This window comes from Daldinia decipiens, assembly GCF_022478715.1.
Source record: "Daldinia decipiens strain CBS 113046 unplaced genomic scaffold F4813scaffold_12, whole genome shotgun sequence".
NCBI classification, from domain to species: Eukaryota; Fungi; Ascomycota; class Sordariomycetes; order Xylariales; family Hypoxylaceae; genus Daldinia; species Daldinia decipiens.
In genome coordinates, this window is record NW_026054555.1 from 529,172 (window position 1) to 547,929 (window position 18,758).

The following is an 18,758-nucleotide window of genomic DNA, read 5'->3' on the forward strand; positions in this document are numbered from 1 at the left end:
AATACTATTGCAGCTCCTTTGGATTCTCTTCCTTAATCTCCCGAGCATCTTCATTCTTGAAGGCGTTCCTCTGTCCATATCAGTACAAGCAGCACCACTTGATACATTATTATTTCCACCAGTTCAGTGCCACTGAATTGCGACCCACTTGTTTGCGTTTACAAGGACCTGGATTGAATTCATTTTGTCGCGCGACAACTTCGACAGCTAGCTGACCCCTTTGATATCTTCTCTTTAGGTCTTTTCGATTTACTCTGCGTTCAGCGTTCGCCTCTTGGTTTCGTCCATTTACCTTTACGACTATACCCGGCAGTATAAGTCGTTTGAGTTGAGATATTGAGATAACTACCACTACCTCTAAATCAACTCTTTTGAAATACGTTTCTTGAAATATTCCAATTCGTTGGAAAATAGACGAGACAGACAGACAGGTCGCCCAATTTACACGCGCGCATCCCTACACCTTCATTCGTCTCGGATTCACCTACCCTTAGTACAAGACAGGATCTCCCCACAGCAGTAAGATCGAACACGAGACAGGAAGATACACTTGCCCCAAATCGCAACGTCTTTTTAGTCGCTCGCCTGCATAATTACGAGTACGCCTCTGCGCAACCCCTCACTAGGAAAGTCGACCACTCAGAGCTTGAACAGAAGGAGATCTTGGCCTTGCAGTCAAAACCTACTTTTGAACTATAAACTGTCCAGCAAAGTACAGGCTCTTGCGCTTCTCCCTATAGAGGTACCTATCACAGGTAGACGTTTCCAAGTACATACTTGTCGCTGTTTCGTCGTTATTTGAACCTTAGATAGCTCTTGCCATCTAAGCACGGTGAGCGTTGAGTTGATGCTAGCAAGGATAAAACCATGAGTCAACCGCCTCATCGATCTAGTCTCGGGATGTTGCTTCGACGCAGCAAATCGGGCGACTTGGGTAAGGGTGGTAGGAAGCACCATAAGGAGGTGCAACGGGAAAGCGTTCCTAAGTCCCCCCCTCGTCTGCCCGATCTCTACAATGGTGCTCAACCTCCTGAACCACTTCAGAGCTTTGGAGGCGATACCCGCCCGGATTCTCTCACCATCATTTCTGGAAGAGTCGACCATTCATTTCACCACTTCCCACCTAGAGCGTCTATCGAACCCGGTCGTCCTTCGATGTCCTCGATTGCTAGTCCTCCCATACCTCCCGTTCCCAGCGGAGTTTACGTTGATCCCTACGCTCGTACCGAAAGTATGACGCACCGTGGCCGATACAGCTATGCAAGTAGTGCCATGAGCACTATTAACAGCCCTAGAAGGGTTCGTAGGAGGAAGGACCCTACTCCTTTCAAGTATGTTTTCCCCATTCATTTCCTCGGCGTCGAAGCTTACAATGAACTCGCAGTATTCTGATTGTGGGCACCCGTGGCTCCGGAAAGACTTCATTCCTCGAATTTCTCAAGACCGCCCTGGCCCTGCCAGAGAAGAAACGATCTCAACGGTCGACTGAGATTGAACAAGAGGTTACTTCTAATGCAACCCCCTCGGGTAACTTCATACCGCACTACCTCGAGAGCGAAATCGACGGCGAGCGTATCGGCTTGACCCTCTGGGACTCTGAGGGACTCGAGAAGAATGTGGTAGATTTGCAATTGAGAGAAATGTCAACGTTCTTGGAGAGTAAGTTTGAGGAAACCTTTGCTGAGGAAATGAAGGTGATCCGATCACCCGGCGTTCAGGATACGCACATCCACGCAGTTTTCCTCGTCTTGGACCCTGCTCGTCTAGACCGGAATATAGCTGCTGCGAAAGCTGCTTCGGCCAACGGCCATAGCGGGAAGTACGAACGAGACATTGGTCGCGTCGTAGGTGGTCTAGACGAAGATCTTGACCTACAGGTTATGCGAACCCTCCAGGGCAAGACAACAGTGATACCGGTTGTCTCGAAAGCCGACACGATAACCACCGCTCATATGACCGTCCTCAAGAAGACTGTCTGGGCTAGCCTCAAGAAAGCAAACTTTGATCCCCTCGAGGCATTGGGTCTCGATGACGACGATGATAGCACGCCAGATTCTAGCAGAATCGACGAGGGCGAAGAAGAGGACCAAGAGGAAGGTGAGGAGACAGTGGAGTCGGCAGAGTCAGGAGACGATAAGCAAGGCGAGGAGGAACCTGTAGTTATGGATGACGATAGCGTTGGAGCAGAGGATGATGAGCTTCCCATTCAAGGCAGAGTTTCGCCGGCTTCAAAACGCCGCTCTAATACCTCCACTCGTCAACCTAAGTCATCCGAGGGAGCAACAACTGAAGAACTTCCTTTATTGCCAATGTCTATAATCAGCCCCGATATCTACGAGCCTGGCGTTGTTGGTCGCAAGTTCCCTTGGGGTTTTGCAGATCCTTACAACGAGGAGCACTGTGACTTCACCAAACTGAAGGATGCGGTATTTGGCGAGTGGCGTGGTGATCTGCGCGAGGCCAGCAGAGAGCAATGGTATGAGGGATGGAGAACCAGCCGTCTCAAGCAGAGACAACCTACGAGTCGACGTCGATGAGAGAGGATGGCAGATGTCTTTGGTAGATAAGACGCTTTTTCTACATGGTTAGCGGGTCTTTGACCTTTTGTGTCTTGGTGTCGTCATAGCATACCCCCTTCAGATATTTTTCTTTCTTTCATATACCACGATATTGTCTCCTCCGGCCAGCCGGGGTGGCGCAGGAAAAGGGCTCCGCAGGCGTTGATTCTGGGCTCGGGCTATTAGAAAATATTTTCCTTCAGGGCTCGATCGACAGCTCAGGGGCCTTGGCTCCCAACAGCCACATGTTTCATCATCACATCACGGTGCCACGTCCACCGATTTCAATTCCTTTGTACGAACGTTTCTTCACGCAACTAGGCATTCTACTAGGCTCAGTTACTACACATCAGGCTTCAGGCGATTGCTGGCACGCAATGGAGAAGAACTAACTTTATGTTATTATGCCGCGTCTTTTTTTTTCTTCTTGGAACTTATCACATATTTCTTGACCATTAATGCCTGTTTCACTTACCTACCTGCCTAGGTATCTAGGTACATAGGTATGCAAATGTTAGGAAATTTTTCTTGTGTTTTTTACTAGTGCCCCCTTTTTTCGAACTTCAAAACTACTTTCCGGCTATCCCACGTGCAATATGAGGACCCCCGTTTGAGGGATGCAAGGAGGTGGACTAGAGGTTGCGTGTGTTAATTGGCTGCCTACTTGAGGTAGTTTTAAAGTGCTTTTTGCTTTAGCTGTTGAGCAGAATATTATGACGAGAGGCGAGGTGTTTCCGGAGGAACGAAGCCAGGAGAGTAAGAAGGGGGTAGGTAATAAATAAGACCCAGCGAGCAAGTATTCATATTTTCATTAGGAGAGAAGGAGGAAAGAAGAGAAGGCGCTGGCCTTTATTACTTACGGCTACCTTGTGGAGGCTGCGCCGTTGAATAGGCCAAGTTAGAATTATGTTTAGGTAAAAGCACAGCCATGTGGCCCCGGAGGAGAAGGGGGTGGGCAGGAAGGGATGAGAGACGTATTTTAATGGTTGGAAATTTTATTCACGTTTTTCTAGGTTAAGTGATGCTGCTTTTGTAGCTTGGCTTGGCTTGGCTTGACTCTGATTAAGTGTATTTGTGATGTGAGAGAGTGGTAATGAATGAATGGTGAGGATGAATTTTGTCTGGTGGAAGTTGTCTGTTTATATGAGTGTAGTTCGTTATCTACATAGGTAGGTACCTAACCTAGTGAACCAAAGTATGATATTCTATATCAGTGCTTACCTGTGACTAGTTAAGCATTTCTTCCCTTCGAAGTAATCTAGATTACATACATACCCAGGTTAGATATGTACCTAATGTAAGTTTGTTTATATTTATGTCCCATGTATTGTAATCGGACTTAAGGGGTCTGGGTTGGACTTTGTTGAGAGGTACGGAAAGGTTAGGTACTTATAGCAGAGTTAACTACCTAAGGTATATATTTAGTTGCTGGACCTAATCCTACCTAGGTAAGTAGGGTTACAATATACCTAGGCAGTCCTCTTCTTGTCAGTCCAGTAACTTTTTTATCAGCTTTAGTTATAACTACATACCACAAGTCGTCATTTGTCGTGATAGGATGAATCATAATAAAGCTACATAATCTAGCTATCCGCCTACCTATAAGAGCTCTGCGGTAAAGTGTTGCATAGCGAGAGGCAAGGATAAAAACGGAAGTAAATGGGGAGGATATGAGCATACGCATGTGCTCATATTTGCATTAATATATGAGATAATTACTATTACAAATTTCCCCCCTATCAAAATCCACAAACCCCTCAAAGGCACAGATGCACGAAGAGGTGAAGTTTACCTAACAAGTCCGACTAAACGCAACAAATCGACGCACAAGACACACAATCTCCATAGGTAAGTCGCGGCCAAGTTGGGAGATAAACCACAAAGAATATGAAATCATTGATCAACGATTGCCAAAGCAATTTTGTACATACAAAGCTCAGTACCCTCGTTCGATTAGAGAAGAAGATTCCATCCTGATACAACCGGTCAATGCCCATTACTGTCCTGTAGACGTGATGCACACGCGAGAGCACAACCTTCTAATCCAAAACTCCGCTGCGATGCGGTCTTCGTATGCTTCCGAGATCCTTGAAGAATACAAGCTGATTATCCTCGAAAACCCCCTAGTGGATCTGCATCATCAATAAAGTGCCTTTCGCACTCTTTTCTTCCACAATCTCTTCTTCTTTTCCAGACGTTGCCTCATGCATATCCCTTCAACTACTTAGATTGTATGGTCCAATCCTTGTAATAATGATTCCACCTGTGTCTCTTATTCGCGTAGTTGCCAAGTCCACGACTTGGATATCTATACCTAGATGCTCTAATCATCTTAAGCTGTTGTGAATTCTCCATGGAAGAGATCTAGCGCAGTCTACCATTGTTCGGGGGTTTCTGCTGCGAGAAGAGCCCCTGGTTTCTTTCCAGAGATTGGTACAACACGCTTAGGAGCGGCTCAGCGTGCTCATGCGTGGGGATCGAGTTGGCGTCCTCAACCGAGATATAACGGCCCTCAACCTTATTCTCGGGCTTAAGCTTCAAGGAATCTTGGTATTCCTGAGACTTAGAACCAAGGGAACGTGTTATATCACGGGTGTACTTATCGTGGATCGCTACTCTCAAGTTCTTATTGATCATGTAGTTCCCGTTGTAGAAGTCTCGATCGAGCTTATCCTTGTGAGATACTTGGAATTCGGGCGTCTGCTGCCATAGTAATTTGCTTTTCTCAAGCTTCTCCTTCTTTTCCTCCTCCTTCATATGTTTCTCTGCCCAATCATCAGCCACTGGCTGGGTGTGAAAGTTGAAGTCCGGGGGAAGCCCTTTTGGAAAGAACGTCTTGGCTTTCTCATAGGTGAGCGTGTCAACAATCCTGATGCTAGCGTTGCTCTCTTTGCTCAGACATAATGCAGGGGGGTGGGTAGAGGAGAAAGTCTCACTCTTGTATGAAGGGGTGGGCTGTCGAGGTGTAGGCTGCATAGGTTGCTGGGACTGGAATGATGAGAAAGGCTGATGGCGAGGAAGGCCGTCACCGAAGGTGTCGAACTCGTGAGCCTTCTCAAACCCTTTCCGCAGCGAACTCGGGGCTCCGTCGAAGGCCGAGGGCTGGAAGTGACGTTGCCCAGGAGGACCCGCAGTTAGGGGTTGCGGAGCGCCTGGTCCCCTGGACAAGACGGCTGGGTAAGAATCGTGCTCTCGGGCAGTAGTTGTCGTAAGGTTTAGATGAAGAGGGGCTTGATGCTGATTATGGTTACGCCCGTCGAATCTATCAGACTGAAATAGGCTCTCGACGCCAACTGGGTCAGATCGAATATTTCTAGGGCCGAAACCAGGTGGAATATTCAAACCGCTACCGTTCTGCGAGATGGAGTCCGAAACTTGATGATGCGGTACTGGAGGTGCCTGTCTAGCTTTGGTGAGAACTTTCTGTGCAGCCTTTTGCATGGGGTTAGGGTAGGATGCCAAGTTAGTGAGTGTCTTAGTTGACATATTATTGAGGGTTACATTCATGTCCTCTTCTTCCTCCACGTCTTCGTACTCGTAGTCATTGCCCCCATTGCCATGGTGGTTGTCTGTTTCGCCCTGTTTGCGGGGGGTAGCAGCAGCGGTGCTGGGTAGGAGTGGAATAGCTGGGACAATCTTCTGAGGCATGTCTGCAGAAGGAGTGGAGGAATACTGCCTCTTGAACTCGGAGATTCGCTTGAAAACAGGGCTACCGGGGGGAACAAGATTGTTGAGGTGGTGAGGATGATCAGTGTGCATAGGGTTATCGGGAGCTAGTATACGAGTAGTCTGGGCGGGACTGACAGCGCGATCGAAATTCTGCTGCAAGGGTGAATAATATTGCGAGTGAGAATACGGTTGTGCAGTGCCAAAGGTATTGAAGGAGTCGTCCGGGTAAGGTTCGAGCATAGACATAGACATAGGCATAGCAGATCGAAGAGCTCGGCCGCGACGTGCGGGAGGCTGTAGCGGCATTGATTGCGGGTTCCAGACCGAACCAACAGTCGTGTATTGTCGCTGCGATGAGCTGGGTTGATCTGGTTGCTGAGACAAGTGAGTCTCCATGGTGACTGTCAGATAGATAGGAAGAGTCGTTGGCGATGACTTGCCAGTATCCGCCGAGAAAGAGAGCAGGATAGAATAAAACAGGAGGAAAGAAACGCGAGATGACGATGTTGTTGTAGTTGTGGGTGGTGGATGGTGGGTGGTGGAAATGATGATGGAGATGGGGATAAAGTAGAAGAAGAGGTAACGTCTACTTTTCTCTGTTTCTCTGTTTCTCTATTTCTCTGTATGAGACTGGAAGGTATTGACTGGGTAGGTATGTACCTAATATTTTTAGTCTACTCGACTGTAGTTTCCGAGATGACACTTTGGTGTTGTACTTATTTTGGTGCTAGTGGTGTTCGTGTTGGATACCTAACATAGGTACCTAGGTATGTCACCTAATTGATTGTACATGTAGGCAGGAACTACACCTGCAGAGGTAAAATCTATGGTAACTGTAGGAACTAGAGCGGGGACGGGTTGTTTCCTTCCTTCCTCTGTATCTTGTAAGGAGTCAGTATATGGAAACAGAAGGAAGTTCTCCCAAGTGCCTAAACAGGAAAGAACAGTCAAAGTTGGAGGCTAGGGGAAGTTGTGAACTTGCTTATCTGCTGAGCCTTATGTCTTTTCCTTTTGTACCTTTTGCAACTCTAAAGAAGAAAGACCAGACCATTATCTCAAGCACAAAATATTCCAAGTGCAAACAACTAATGGCATCTGTTTTGTTCCATTCAACTTCGTGAACTACGTCACGTAGTAGTCAAGTAATCTAATAACTTCAGACGGACAGACGGAACAGCCTATCCTGATATCCTTTAGATACGCTGCACTACCTGACGTACGCCCCTCAATCCGTCCTATTCATAAACCACATTTGTGAAGGTTGCCAGTTATGGTCTACTTATCGCCTTATCATCCTCCGAGTGTGGTTAAGTCATATTGATAGGCTGAGCTGGAGGCGACTCATTATCCGAGTGTTTGACTCAACTGGCGCGAGGTCGAAACGGCTATGATACAAACAATTGTGCCTGGTCAGGTTCAAGCTATTCCAACTTTCCGAAGTTTGCCTCTGCCGTACTCCTCCTGCTTTATTCTTATCTCGTATTGCCACGAGAAGGTCCTGAGACTTATCCGATTTTGACCGGATACACAACGCAATCGTACTTCTTTACTCAAACACTAGATCGGTCATGGTTCTATTAGCATTGTTAGGGATATATGGGATATTGGATGAATATGAACTTAATGTGTGTCCAGATCTTATAAGGGGCAGTCCTTGATGTTCTCGCTATACCTTGATCTAATACTAGGGTCTGTAACAAATCTACATCGTCGGCGAAAGTACATATACAAGAAAGAATGTTTGTTACTTACCTATCAGTTTAAATTGGGGATGAATGCTAATATAACATTAGTATATCGTTAGACCCAATACCGTTCGGCCTCCAAGTCTGACAGCTTGTTGATTTTTGTATTATGGTACCCCCGAAACACTCATAATACAGAACAAACTTCTCGCCCGTCTATACCTGAGTAACCGAGAAATAAAGGAGGGCTCCTGCTCGGGAAACCCTATTCTATCTTGCATTTCGCCCAGGGCATTGAGAAACTAGCTGGACCGATGTTTTCAGCATAAAATCTCGTCTAGCTCCCATTGCCTCGGAGAAGCCACATTTCGACACAATGGTCAAGGGTGAGCTGAGCTCCCTGATACTGCCAAAGGTAAACTGGGTTTACTAATCGACGTATGATCATGCGCTTCGGTAGCGAACCGGAGAAGACCCCACAAGCTCTAGAATGTTGTCCATGCCTCTCACTTGGCGGTAGGCTTGGGAATCATGGCCCCATTCTCTGCATCCCCTTTGTAGGGGGAGCAGTGTTACCCTAAATCCTGCTATCGCGATATTCGCCTCGAAAGTCTTGGATTAGCGACCCTAAGAGTCCAATATCGACTCCAACTGCTTTTAGACGACGCAGTGTGCGAATTGGGTTCCAAGATTTTCCCACTAGATACTTCCTCGAAAATGCGAGTAGGTGGAATGACCCAGTATTAGCAAAGCACGTGATGACCTACATATGGTTCCTTAAGTTAACTAATATGCTATTGAACGGCAATCAACTACTGCGCTGGCTAATATCGTGTAGACGCGGTACCGATTCCCCAGTCACATTACGGAGGTCGCCTCGATGCAACACGACCTATAGGAACAAGGCCGAATGTAACCTAGATGGGATACAGTACATTCACGGTGTCATCAGACTTAAGATATGTTGGGTATTGTCTACTACGTACGCAGTCAATTATTATTGCACATTACGTCTTGCAATACGCGTTAAACTTATCGTTTTTGGGAGAGCTGATGAATAACAGAAACCCTGGTTATTTAATTTCCTGGTCAGCACTGAAGAAGTTGAACACCCCAAGGGGTTTGAATAAAAATTTGTAGGCGCTCTACGTCTAAACCTGCTATTTCGGGGATGCTTGTAATTGGATGGTGCTCGAAAAAGACTAGGATATGGCTTTCATTCATGGCCAACTGTCGGGGTGAGAAAAGGTGGCTGTGGAGGATTGAGACCTTCCAATCCTCGTCCTATACCGCCTCAGCTGCAGACACTGTCAGCAGTTTAAGGGGGGGTATCTGGTGGAAGCATTGTCTAACGTCAGTGCGTGTAATGTGCTACTATCGAAGTAGAGGTTATCTGTTCCTAGCGGAGAAGTTGATCCTACGGCAATGATTGGCTACGAGAAAAATGCAATGGCAGTACGATCCCGCATGTCAACTATGTCTATTGTTGAACGGCCTACGCAACTCGGCGGAAGTGCAGCTGACGACCGAAGTACCTCAAACACTGCTCCTCTCGGAGGGGTGTAAGAAGCGTGTGTAAGTCAAGAGAGGTATGAAGGATTCGAAGATGTGCAAAGGCCAAAAAAATTTGCGGGAGGAACCTAGCTATGGTCCTAGCTATGGTCTGCTTCGAACATGATTTAGGTATCTTTTATTAGGTTAGTGACCCCCGAAGTCTCGTCATCGCCGAAGATTGAGCCATGTGGTATACTCTGGCTTGACTGGATGTTCAGGTATGTTTCTACCCAATAGGAATTGAAACATTCAACTAAATGCAAGAAGGGTCTGAAAGAAAGATAGGGCCTAATCTAAAGGGTTTTTTTTTTTTTTTTTTTTTTTTTTTTTTTTTTTAAATTTTTTTTTTATCGAGACGAAGACTCCCTTTCGTTGCAGTTTGGGGTCGTCGAATCACCACGGAATGTTCTAGGAAGGGCGGGTGGCGTGGGATATGCAGGTGGTATATTTTAAAGTCGACAGCGTCTTTTCGACATCCCCTTTAGACCAGTTGAGTACGGGACAATCCACCCTTCCCGTCTGCGGAGATGGAATGGGTAACTCCTATTTGTCACGTCAACCGAAGGAACATGGCAGATTGCCAAAATTAGTAAGGGTCTCCTCTTATTTCTGTGGCGCCAACCGACCCAAAAGGCTTGAGGATACATATTTCCCGTGCTCTTCAAATATCCCTCGACTGTATTTCCACCGGAGGCCGAAGCAGGGACACACAAAGCGATGATGAGACTTCTGTTCTCGCCTACGTACTTAACTTTGCCTGATATCAAGAATTACCTGACCTTCTGATCTGCTGTGCCGCCAACTTGTGTCAATCCCAAGCACGCTACGCAGATCTGGTAGATTAGCAAGCCTCCCCTGTGTTCGGGGAACGGCCAAACCAAAGAGAGACACCCCTGAACCTTGTATTAACCCCCCCGTTGCTTGAACCATCCATCAGCAAGCTTTCCTGCTTCCTGCTTCCTGCTTCCTGCTTGCTTGGACGTATTACTGGGAGACCCGAGTAATAACACCAACGAACCGCCGGTCTCGCCGTGCAGGCTTCTCTTCCACTTCCTCTACACTTGCTCGCCACGTCTACGCACTCTCATCCCGTATACCGTATAGTAGATATCTCGCGATCGAGTCTTCTCAAGTCAGAAAATGGATTTCTCACATCCCTTCTACGGTGGAGCTCATCCCTATCACTTTATCGGGATTCCTCCCTTGACACCGTCTCATTCCAACTCAGCCGCATCCGACGAGTTCAACAACCACTCTCCACATGTTAGTAGTGTATTCCGTTCCGTTCCGTGCCTTTGCTCTGCTTTGCTTTGTTTCAGTTTTTAGTGTAGGGTTATATCAGTTATATCACCTTGCCTAGAAAATGGAGCGCTGATCTCCCTACGTCATTCAGGATGTTTACGATGGCTTCCAGAATAGTGAACAATTCCAACAGAACTTTGAGCCCTATGCCCAATTCAATCAGCAACCTCAGGCCTTCCCCGGCCCTCCCGGCCCGCCAACACCACCGACGCATCCAATCCACGGCCAGAGCAGCCAGAGCAGCCAGAACCAATCTCAAGTGAATAGTGCTTCGAGTGTGAAGAGCAACCCGGCCGACATACTACCTGTGGCTAAGCCGGATCCCGACGCAAATAGACAGACGGCATCCAATTCGGATGACGACGATCTGACGCCTGCCCAATCCCGCCGGAAGGCGCAAAACCGGGCCGCGTGAGTTACCCCCGGGGTCTTGGATTGGAGGGACGACTCAACATGTGATAGTTGAATGAACATGGCAAGGTGATTAGTGTTTGACTAACATTGCGTCCGTCTCTAGTCAACGCGCATTCCGAGAACGCAAAGAACGGCATGTTAAAGACCTCGAAGCGAAGCTAGCTAGCTTGGAAGCACAGCAGCATCAGACGGCCAGCGAGAACGAAAAGCTGAAACGCGACCTGCAGAAGATGAGCACCGAGAACGAGATTCTGCGCGCCACGTCCAACGTCCACGCCCAGAACGGTTCCCTGTCGCCCCCCGCCCCGACGACCACAGGGCCAATGCAGTACAACCCCACGGACTTCTACTCGGACCTCCTCCAGAACCACACCAACAAGACCCCGAGCCACCGCATAGTAGAGTCTGGCGGGGAGCGTCTCTTGGCTGCGGGTGCTACGTGGGATTACATTATCAATCATGAGTTATTTAAGCAGGGCAGGGTCGATGTCGGCGATGTGAGCCTGCGGCTAAAATCCCAGGCCAAGTGCGACGGACAAGGTCCTGTCTTCGAGGAACGTGTCATTCTACAGGCTATCGTGGAAAGTGTCGCGAGTGGTAGCGACGAGCTTTTATGAGCGACCTAACTAAAGCATGGTGGTGATAAGATTTGTCGTACCGGGGAAGAATCGCTGCTATCAAACCAGCAGAGACAGGGGGGGGGGGTACATGAGACTATGATGGCGTATAGGATCACGGGGAAACGATCTCGGTTCTGATATTGGCGAATGGCGGGCAAGATACCGAGCATCGATGAATGGACGAGCATGTTACGATCGAAAGCGCGTAGGTCTGCTTGATAGCAGCGAGAGGAGGCCCTTACTGGTTCCCCAGATGCCCAAATCGTCAATTCTCGGAAGGGGAACCGAATAACAAGCACCGGGAAAGCACCGCGCGGGGAAGGATAGGGGGAGTGTGGAGGGGAATGGCATAGAGGACGACACCAAACCCAAACATGGTCGGGGAGTTTCTGGCCGGAAGGTTATATTACTGCAAGGGTCATCATGGTGGTTGCTTTTTTTAAAAACCAGGAAGTGAACAAGAGGAAAGGGATACAAGACATTTATGATTCCAACCTGTTCGGAATATCTTCTTCGCGGCCGTGTCTCGTTTATTCATCCCGTGTCCAACAGTAGGCGGCTGGGTTGGCTGGCTGGCTGGGTTTATATATAGGTTAGGTACCTATACCTGTGACCATTGATATATTATATTATTATTATTATTATTGTTATTGTTATTGTTATTGTTATTATTACTATTATATAGCCATTGCTGCATTTGAGGCGGGATATATATTGGGGTTTCTGTTCTCTCGTCTCTTTGTTTTTTATTCTGTACTCTCTTAGGGGTAGGTGGGTAGGTGAGGGGATGGGGCTGTTGTATCTATGTGTGGTTGAATTAACTAGAAGATATATCCTTATAAATCCTCGCCTTGTTCTCTCTCACGTCTACTTGTCTTGGCTTGATTTGATGTGTTGAACTGGACGGATACAATGAGAATATATATATATATATATAAAGTTGATATAACATAACATAACATAGCATAGTATAACAGAGCGGGGTGTAGACGCCCAGCACTTGGTCATCATTCATCATTATCTCGAACGTATATTCCCCTGATAGGCAGGCCGTCCTTCCACCCAGCTCATTAAATCTTCATTATCCCCCAGCCAAGCAAAACCGAGATATTGCCAACGCCCTCCTGGAGACATTTCACCCCGCGGAATCAATAAATAAAACGTCTGCCTGTCTCTTAATCCCAGAATAATATGTGCTTGCTTCCACCCCCCCCTAATTTACCTTCTTCCCATTAGTATGTTCCTCAACCTCGACATACGGGTGCTTAATCGTAAGGCACCAGATATCCAAGTAATCACAAATCGTAACAATCACATCGACGACAAAGGACCCGTACACACCAATCGCGACGCCCAACATGGAGAACATAAAAGCGACTTGGTACACGTCGTCTCCGAGAGCGCTGGGCCAGCCCGAGGCCCAGCCGAAGTGCGACTGGAGGATAGGGCCGAGGGAGTCGATGATGCCGTAGGCTAGGGGTAACGCTAGCACGTTCCAGTAGGGGAACGGGAGCTTAACAAGGTGTGCGGTGATGACCTGGCCGACGCTATACGCGTTCACGAAGCCGACGAACAGGGCGAAGGGGATCAGATGCTGGGTGCGGATTAAGGGCTGCAAGTACAAGTACCCAACGACGAGGACCCAGATACTGCCGAAGGGCAGCAAGCCAAGCAAAGCCCAGCGACTGCGGTCGCCGCGGGCACGACGGGCGCGGATGACGTTGCGTGCGCTCTCGATCGTGTTGAAGACCATGACGACGGTGCCTTGCGCCATGTACCACTGCGTGAAGGACAGGTTATACAGGTACTCGGGGATGCCGAGGGACTTTGGGATATGCAAGGTTTCGAGCATGGACTGCTGCCAAAATGAGGCGCCGCCCATATACCCCGTCAGCGCATACACGAACACGATGATTAGGATGCCTTCGACGGGGCCGCTGACGATGCCCAGCGTGAGGGTTCCGGTGTGGTATTCCTCCCAGGTCTGGACGTAGAAGGTCTGGAGGGCTGTTGGGGGTGGATGCTGGTTAGCTACTGTTGCGGAATATACTGTACTTATTTAAACAAAGAACTGGGATTGTGGTTCTACGTACCGGCAAAGAGCGAGCCGACAGTATACCAGCTCTGCCCCATGTTCTGCGAGGCGGCAAAGAGAATGCATTCGAGGGAAGTATTCAGGGCGTCGACGCCGTGGTCGAATAGCTCGCCGAGGGGACCGCTTTGTCTCGTTCGTCGTCTGAAAGATGCGAATTAGCCACCTCTGTCGCTGTCTCTGTCTATCTATAGCAGGGGTAGCAATTCCAGTCTGCATGAAAGATGTAAGACATACGCTTGCGTCCCATCCACCGCATCAAAAGTCTGGTATAGGAATAGGCCAACAGCCCACGAGTAATAGACCCAAGACGGACAGTCCTGGTCGAGAGTCGGGTTATACCATAGCAGCGTAAAGAAGTTGGCGACGATGAACATGAAACCCGTCAATGTGATAAGATTCGGGGCCATGGACATTGGGAAGCACTTGATGACGACATTGGTGTAGAAGGGCTTTAAGATGTACTTGGACGTCAACGAGTGGTCGACGCTCGAGTACTTGTACGCCTTTAGATTCGGCAGGAATTCCTGGCGCACGTACACCATCTTGACCAACGAAGCTGACCGACGAAGCCGCTATTCGATGTATTCGAAGAAGTATCCGAAGAAACCTAAATCGATCTTGACGATTCTCTTCTCTGTATATGTTAATGGACTAACCTAGCTGCTACCACTTCGGATGCCGGATAGCGGATAGATACACAGGTATCAAAACGCTTCGACGCAGACAGGACAGACGCCCCCTTCCTTTATTTGAAGACGATCGAAGACGATCAAAGACGAACTAATCGCCTAGCGGTGTATATAGTTTCTGCAGATTACTATAGTACTATGTAGTATATATGCAACAGCAAAGAAAATAAAATGAAAACGAAAAAAAGATGAGTTGGCTATAGCTAGGGCAAGGGAGAAAAAAGATGGAGAAAACGTCATTGTGTGCATCCAATGCATCCAATGCATCCAATATCGACGACCCATTTTCTAAGCTAGAGATAAGCTAGAGATATACCGGGGTAGGTACCTACCTAGGTACCTTGTTTCCATACATACAGCCCGGGCAGTACCTACTCCAGTAGCTCCAAGCAAATTCAATTAACGCGAACTGACGGAGGAACTGACGGGACTGACGGGGGGTCGCGTCCCATGTGCAACGTGTAAATTACATGTACATGAGGTACCTACCTACATTGTACATACCTATGTTTAGGTACACATGTACCTCTTATACATAATATATAGAGGTACTAACCCACGTGGAATCCATGTAACTTGAATATATCTTATATCTGCAAGTTGTTTGGCTATGCGAACTACCCAGACAGAGTAAAAGCAACATAAGTTATCAGAGCTTATTATACTGATCAATTCGTCATACCTATTCGGCTTCAGCCTCTTGGGTTCGTTCTGCCACTCAAGAGGTTACCGTAAACTCATCTTGATACTTCCTATAAACACGCATGACTCGGTCCTTATTCCGCCTAGGATCGCACAAGTCCTGCTGCTCGCCCCTTTCTCCATTCTCTAGTAATATGCATAACGTACCCTCAAAACCGAAAGGACATCGCTCGTCATTTTTTGCAGAAACGCCTTTCCAGAAACCATCATCATTACGCGACGGATGCCACCACCATAGCAGCAACATTCTCCTCCTCGCTGCGTACTATAATCTTGGTTGTTACTCCTGATTTCGACGAGTACGCCATCCTGACGTTTGCCACCACCCTTCCTCCATTGACTGTCTTGCCCAGGAGCTTGAGTTGATGTGTGGTCTGGTTTACTGGTACATCTGTACCCTCTAATGGTTGTAGGGAGAGTGTCTTGATAAGCTGCTCCGTAGCATCTGGTATTTAACGTTAGTCATAAAGCCTTAAGGGAGTAATAATAGAAGATATAAGAATATAAGCACTTACCTGCGATGCTGTTCACCCCAGACAGCTGCATCGTCTCTTCGGCCTCCTCACCAGCCGCGCCTACCTGTTCCCATACGTGATTGAAGTTGCCTGCGAACGTGGGTATCACGTAATCGCTACCGGCAAGATCGAAGTCTGATACCTCATACTCATCGTCGTAGCCGGTCTCTTCAGGCTCGTTGGTAGTAGGATCGATCTCTTTGCTCGTAAACTTGAGTATGTTGGAGAAGGTGGCAGTTGGCAGTGAACCTTCGCCGTTCGCTTTCTTGAATGCCACGTAGATCTTTCCGGGCTCATCCGTAGGAAGTTTCTCGGCCTGGATAATGAATACTTCTTCCAGTTCTTCTTCATCAGACGGTGTTGCTACCACCGACACATTTTCGAGGACGGTAGCTGGAAGGGTATTCTTGACCTCATACTGGAGTACGATGTGCTCCTTGAAGATGTGCTTGACGACTGATACGACGTACTCAGTCTCGGCCTCGGTCAACTCAACAACAGAAGACGACTTGAGGACACCGCCAAACTCCTTCATCTCTGGGATAGATAGAAGTTCTTGGGCGTACTTCTGCGCTGCGGCGGCCGCCGAAGCTTGCGCTTCCGCACCAGTTGGGACCACCTTTGTGGGACCTGCCTTTGGCGGCTTCAGAGATGGGGTAGTGGCTGTAAGCTTCTTCGTGCGATCCTCGGCATCTGCTTGTTCCCGGGTGACGACCGGGATCTGGCTGATATCGAACGGAGTTTCGAAGGCCGACTTGTCGTCGGATGTTACATACATGACAAGCTGATGTTCGAAGTAAGGTAGTGAGAACATATTCTCTGTGCTCCTGATTAGTCTTTCATATTGTTTATTGGATATAGCAGTGTACTTACCGTTCTTGATGAAGCGTTCGCCCAAATCGTCCTCCTCGTGCATTAATCTCAGGTTGAGCGCAGCACGGTCACGGACTTCATCATCCACGTCATCCAAGCACCTAGTCAACAGAACGTCGACGCTACGCTTGACTTCAGGGTCTTTCTGACCTACACCGAACTTGGCTAGAGCGGTTACGGCTGCCGCTCTCACAATGGCGTTCTCTAGAACGACACGGTTGTAGATGTATCGGATGTACTTGGTAGGTTGAGAAGTCCTGGGACCTTCCAAACCTAGCAAGTGGAGGATACGAACAGCCAATTTCGTAAACTCGCAGTCTTCGATAAATTCGCAGAGGTGAGCGAGAGCGTCTTCCTTGGAATCCGGTACGAACTTGATGAGATCGAACATGCTTTCCACTACGGCCCGCTTGAACTCATAACCACCTTCGTCGCGCAGGATGCCGCTCAAGAAAGAAAGCATACCGGCTTGTTTGCTCGGGAACTTGAGGCACAGGGTTCGGATGGCCTCAACAATAGTAATCTTGAATTCGTCCGTAATTTCCGACATGAATCCAGAGATTTGCTTCATTAACCTATCTACACTTGCTTCATTGCCGGTCTTGAGGAGCGTAGTAATAGCGAACGTAGCAATTGATCGGTTGCTGTTGGAGATGAGTGCCTCGATATCTGGATTGCAAACGTTGACGGCTTGCGGCTTGAAGGAAGCAAAGTTGTGTAGAATTCGGAGGGCAGCGAATTTAGTTACGGCACGAGGCGAAGAGAGGAATAGCTGCAGCACATGAACAGCTTGGGTGACTTCGGCGTCCGTAACATCTCTTATATCACAGATTGCCTTGGCTGCCTCGAAGTTGACCATTTCGCTCTTATGTCTTAACCATCCGTCTAGTAGCTGCATCATGGGCTTCCTGAGAGATTGATCCTCCTCGGCCAATTGCGCAGCCAACCTGACCAGCATCACTATAGCGGCAGGGCTCTTGACGGCACCAGCTGCACCAAATTGCTGCACCATCTTAACTAAAGCCATCCTATCATGAGATCGTATCTGATATAGGAGACCAATGGCGTGGTATTGGGTCATAGTTGAGTTGTTGACCGGGAGCGAAGCAGAGGAAGATGAAAAGCCAAGAGAGAAGCCACCCGAGGACTTGGTCGAGGCAGCGGCCTCCTGAGTTTCTGACTGCCATCGTCGAACGACGTCCTTGGCGATCGGGAGGAGGTGGTAGGAAGATACAAGGGCGGCGGAGGATACTGAAGGGTTCTTGTCGACTATCGCAGTCTTCATTACACGCTCGATCGATTGGACAGTTGTCGCCTACAAGGCATCAGCAAGGGGGAATTAGGAGGCTAGTATTCTGCATTGGGCTCACGTCGATAATGCGACATAGGGCTCGTATGGCATTCGGCCTGTAGATTGCGTCCGTACTACCACCCGTATCCTTCATTATGGTACTCGTAACCATAATAATATCTTCTGCCGAGTTGGCAATCTCCTTGATGACCAGATGAACCATTTGTCGCAAGCTGGCATCCTTATTCTGGAATAGCTTCGAGATACCGAAGAATAAGGTGGTGGCTTCGTTCGTCGGAAACTTCTCGCCGGTATATAGGAGGAGGGCAATCTTGGTTAGGAGAATGCGACATCTTCGTGGTTGAATTGGTGAACTATTGAATAATCGAGCTTGGTATTTATTTAGCTGTGTACCATACAGCGGAGTGGACAACTAGGGGGGAGGGGGACTTAGATCTTAGATGTTGAATTGAATTAGACTTACCTTCTTGGAAAACTTGGGTGCGGTCGACCTTGACCAGGCCGAGGTCGGCATCTTCATCTTTCTTGCCGTAGCTCATGGTGGGTGGTGAGACGGCTGTAATAAAGGTGAAAGTTGAAGATAATCGCGGTCTTTGGTGTAGTTAGTGCTTTAGTTCACACATAAATTCGGGCCAGCTGCATTTTCCATAGTTTAAGCCTTTGAAAGGAGCGACGTTGCAACTGCTCCAGTCAAGCCACGTGGTCCGTGCTCAACCAAGCCACATCTCGGGTACGTAGGTACCTATATTATAAAATCATATAAAATCAAG

The 18,758-nt window shown here is 48.1% G+C and overlaps 5 protein-coding genes across 5 annotated transcripts; 2 read left to right on the forward strand and 3 right to left on the reverse strand.

Moving 5' to 3' along the window:
• The first annotated feature begins 423 nt into the window (after nucleotides 1-423).
• On the forward strand, nucleotides 424-3,098 carry F4813DRAFT_42941 (uncharacterized protein). Its single transcript, XM_049248475.1, has 2 exons — nucleotides 424-1,331; nucleotides 1,385-3,098. Exons 1-2 carry the CDS (start codon nucleotides 868-870, stop codon nucleotides 2,535-2,537), a joined length of 1,617 nt encoding a protein of 538 aa, XP_049100685.1. The 5' UTR covers nucleotides 424-867; the 3' UTR covers nucleotides 2,538-3,098.
• A 1,332-nt stretch (nucleotides 3,099-4,430) lies between these two features.
• F4813DRAFT_356087 (uncharacterized protein) lies at nucleotides 4,431-6,200 on the reverse strand. The gene has a single exon (XM_049242937.1). It carries the CDS (start codon nucleotides 6,063-6,065, stop codon nucleotides 4,923-4,925), a length of 1,143 nt encoding a protein of 380 aa, XP_049100686.1. The 5' UTR covers nucleotides 6,066-6,200; the 3' UTR covers nucleotides 4,431-4,922.
• A 4,406-nt stretch (nucleotides 6,201-10,606) lies between these two features.
• On the forward strand, nucleotides 10,607-11,799 carry F4813DRAFT_388488 (uncharacterized protein; the record flags this gene model as incomplete). Its single annotated transcript, XM_049246708.1, has 3 exons — nucleotides 10,607-10,729; nucleotides 10,860-11,179; nucleotides 11,286-11,799. The coding sequence occupies 3 exons, from the start codon at nucleotides 10,607-10,609 to the stop codon at nucleotides 11,797-11,799; spliced, it is 957 nt and encodes a 318-aa protein (XP_049100687.1).
• Nucleotides 11,800-12,917: 1,118 nt separating this feature from the next.
• On the reverse strand, nucleotides 12,918-15,053 carry F4813DRAFT_43023 (Choline/ethanolaminephosphotransferase). The gene is made up of 3 exons (XM_049248477.1): nucleotides 14,132-15,053; nucleotides 13,896-14,038; nucleotides 12,918-13,809 (listed from the first exon to the last, which is right to left on the reverse strand). Exons 1-3 carry the CDS (start codon nucleotides 14,437-14,439, stop codon nucleotides 13,016-13,018), a joined length of 1,245 nt encoding a protein of 414 aa, XP_049100688.1. The 5' UTR covers nucleotides 14,440-15,053; the 3' UTR covers nucleotides 12,918-13,015.
• A 1-nt stretch (nucleotide 15,054) lies between these two features.
• On the reverse strand, nucleotides 15,055-18,586 carry F4813DRAFT_43022 (Coatomer, gamma subunit). Its single transcript, XM_049248476.1, has 5 exons — nucleotides 18,452-18,586; nucleotides 18,047-18,357; nucleotides 16,677-17,991; nucleotides 15,804-16,622; nucleotides 15,055-15,733 (listed from the first exon to the last, which is right to left on the reverse strand). Exons 1-5 carry the CDS (start codon nucleotides 18,525-18,527, stop codon nucleotides 15,501-15,503), a joined length of 2,754 nt encoding a protein of 917 aa, XP_049100689.1. The 5' UTR covers nucleotides 18,528-18,586; the 3' UTR covers nucleotides 15,055-15,500.
• Nucleotides 18,587-18,758: the final 172 nt, after the last annotated feature.

Excerpts from the sequence above, each read along its gene's own strand:
- F4813DRAFT_356087 (XM_049242937.1), bottom strand. The coding sequence starts at position 6,065 with ATGAATGTAACCCTCAATAATATGTCAACTAAGACACTCACTAACTTG.
- F4813DRAFT_43022 (XM_049248476.1), bottom strand. The coding sequence starts at position 18,527 with ATGAGCTACGGCAAGAAAGATGAAGATGCCGACCTCGGCCTGGTCAAG. Across the intron at positions 17,992-18,046 it reads CCCTATGTCGCATTATCGAC|GCGACAACTGTCCAATCGAT; the intron begins GTGAGCCCAATG and ends GATGCCTTGTAG. Across the intron at positions 15,734-15,803 it reads TGGGGTGAACAGCATCGCAG|ATGCTACGGAGCAGCTTATC; the intron begins GTAAGTGCTTAT and ends GTTAAATACCAG.
- F4813DRAFT_43023 (XM_049248477.1), bottom strand. The coding sequence starts at position 14,439 with ATGGTGTACGTGCGCCAGGAATTCCTGCCGAATCTAAAGGCGTACAAG. Across the intron at positions 14,039-14,131 it reads GCGGTGGATGGGACGCAAGC|ACGACGAACGAGACAAAGCG; the intron begins GTATGTCTTACA and ends CGCATCTTTCAG. Across the intron at positions 13,810-13,895 it reads TGTCGGCTCGCTCTTTGCCG|CCCTCCAGACCTTCTACGTC; the intron begins GTACGTAGAACC and ends CACCCCCAACAG.
- F4813DRAFT_42941 (XM_049248475.1), top strand. The coding sequence starts at position 868 with ATGAGTCAACCGCCTCATCGATCTAGTCTCGGGATGTTGCTTCGACGC. Across the intron at positions 1,332-1,384 it reads AAGGACCCTACTCCTTTCAA|TATTCTGATTGTGGGCACCC; the intron begins GTATGTTTTCCC and ends ATGAACTCGCAG.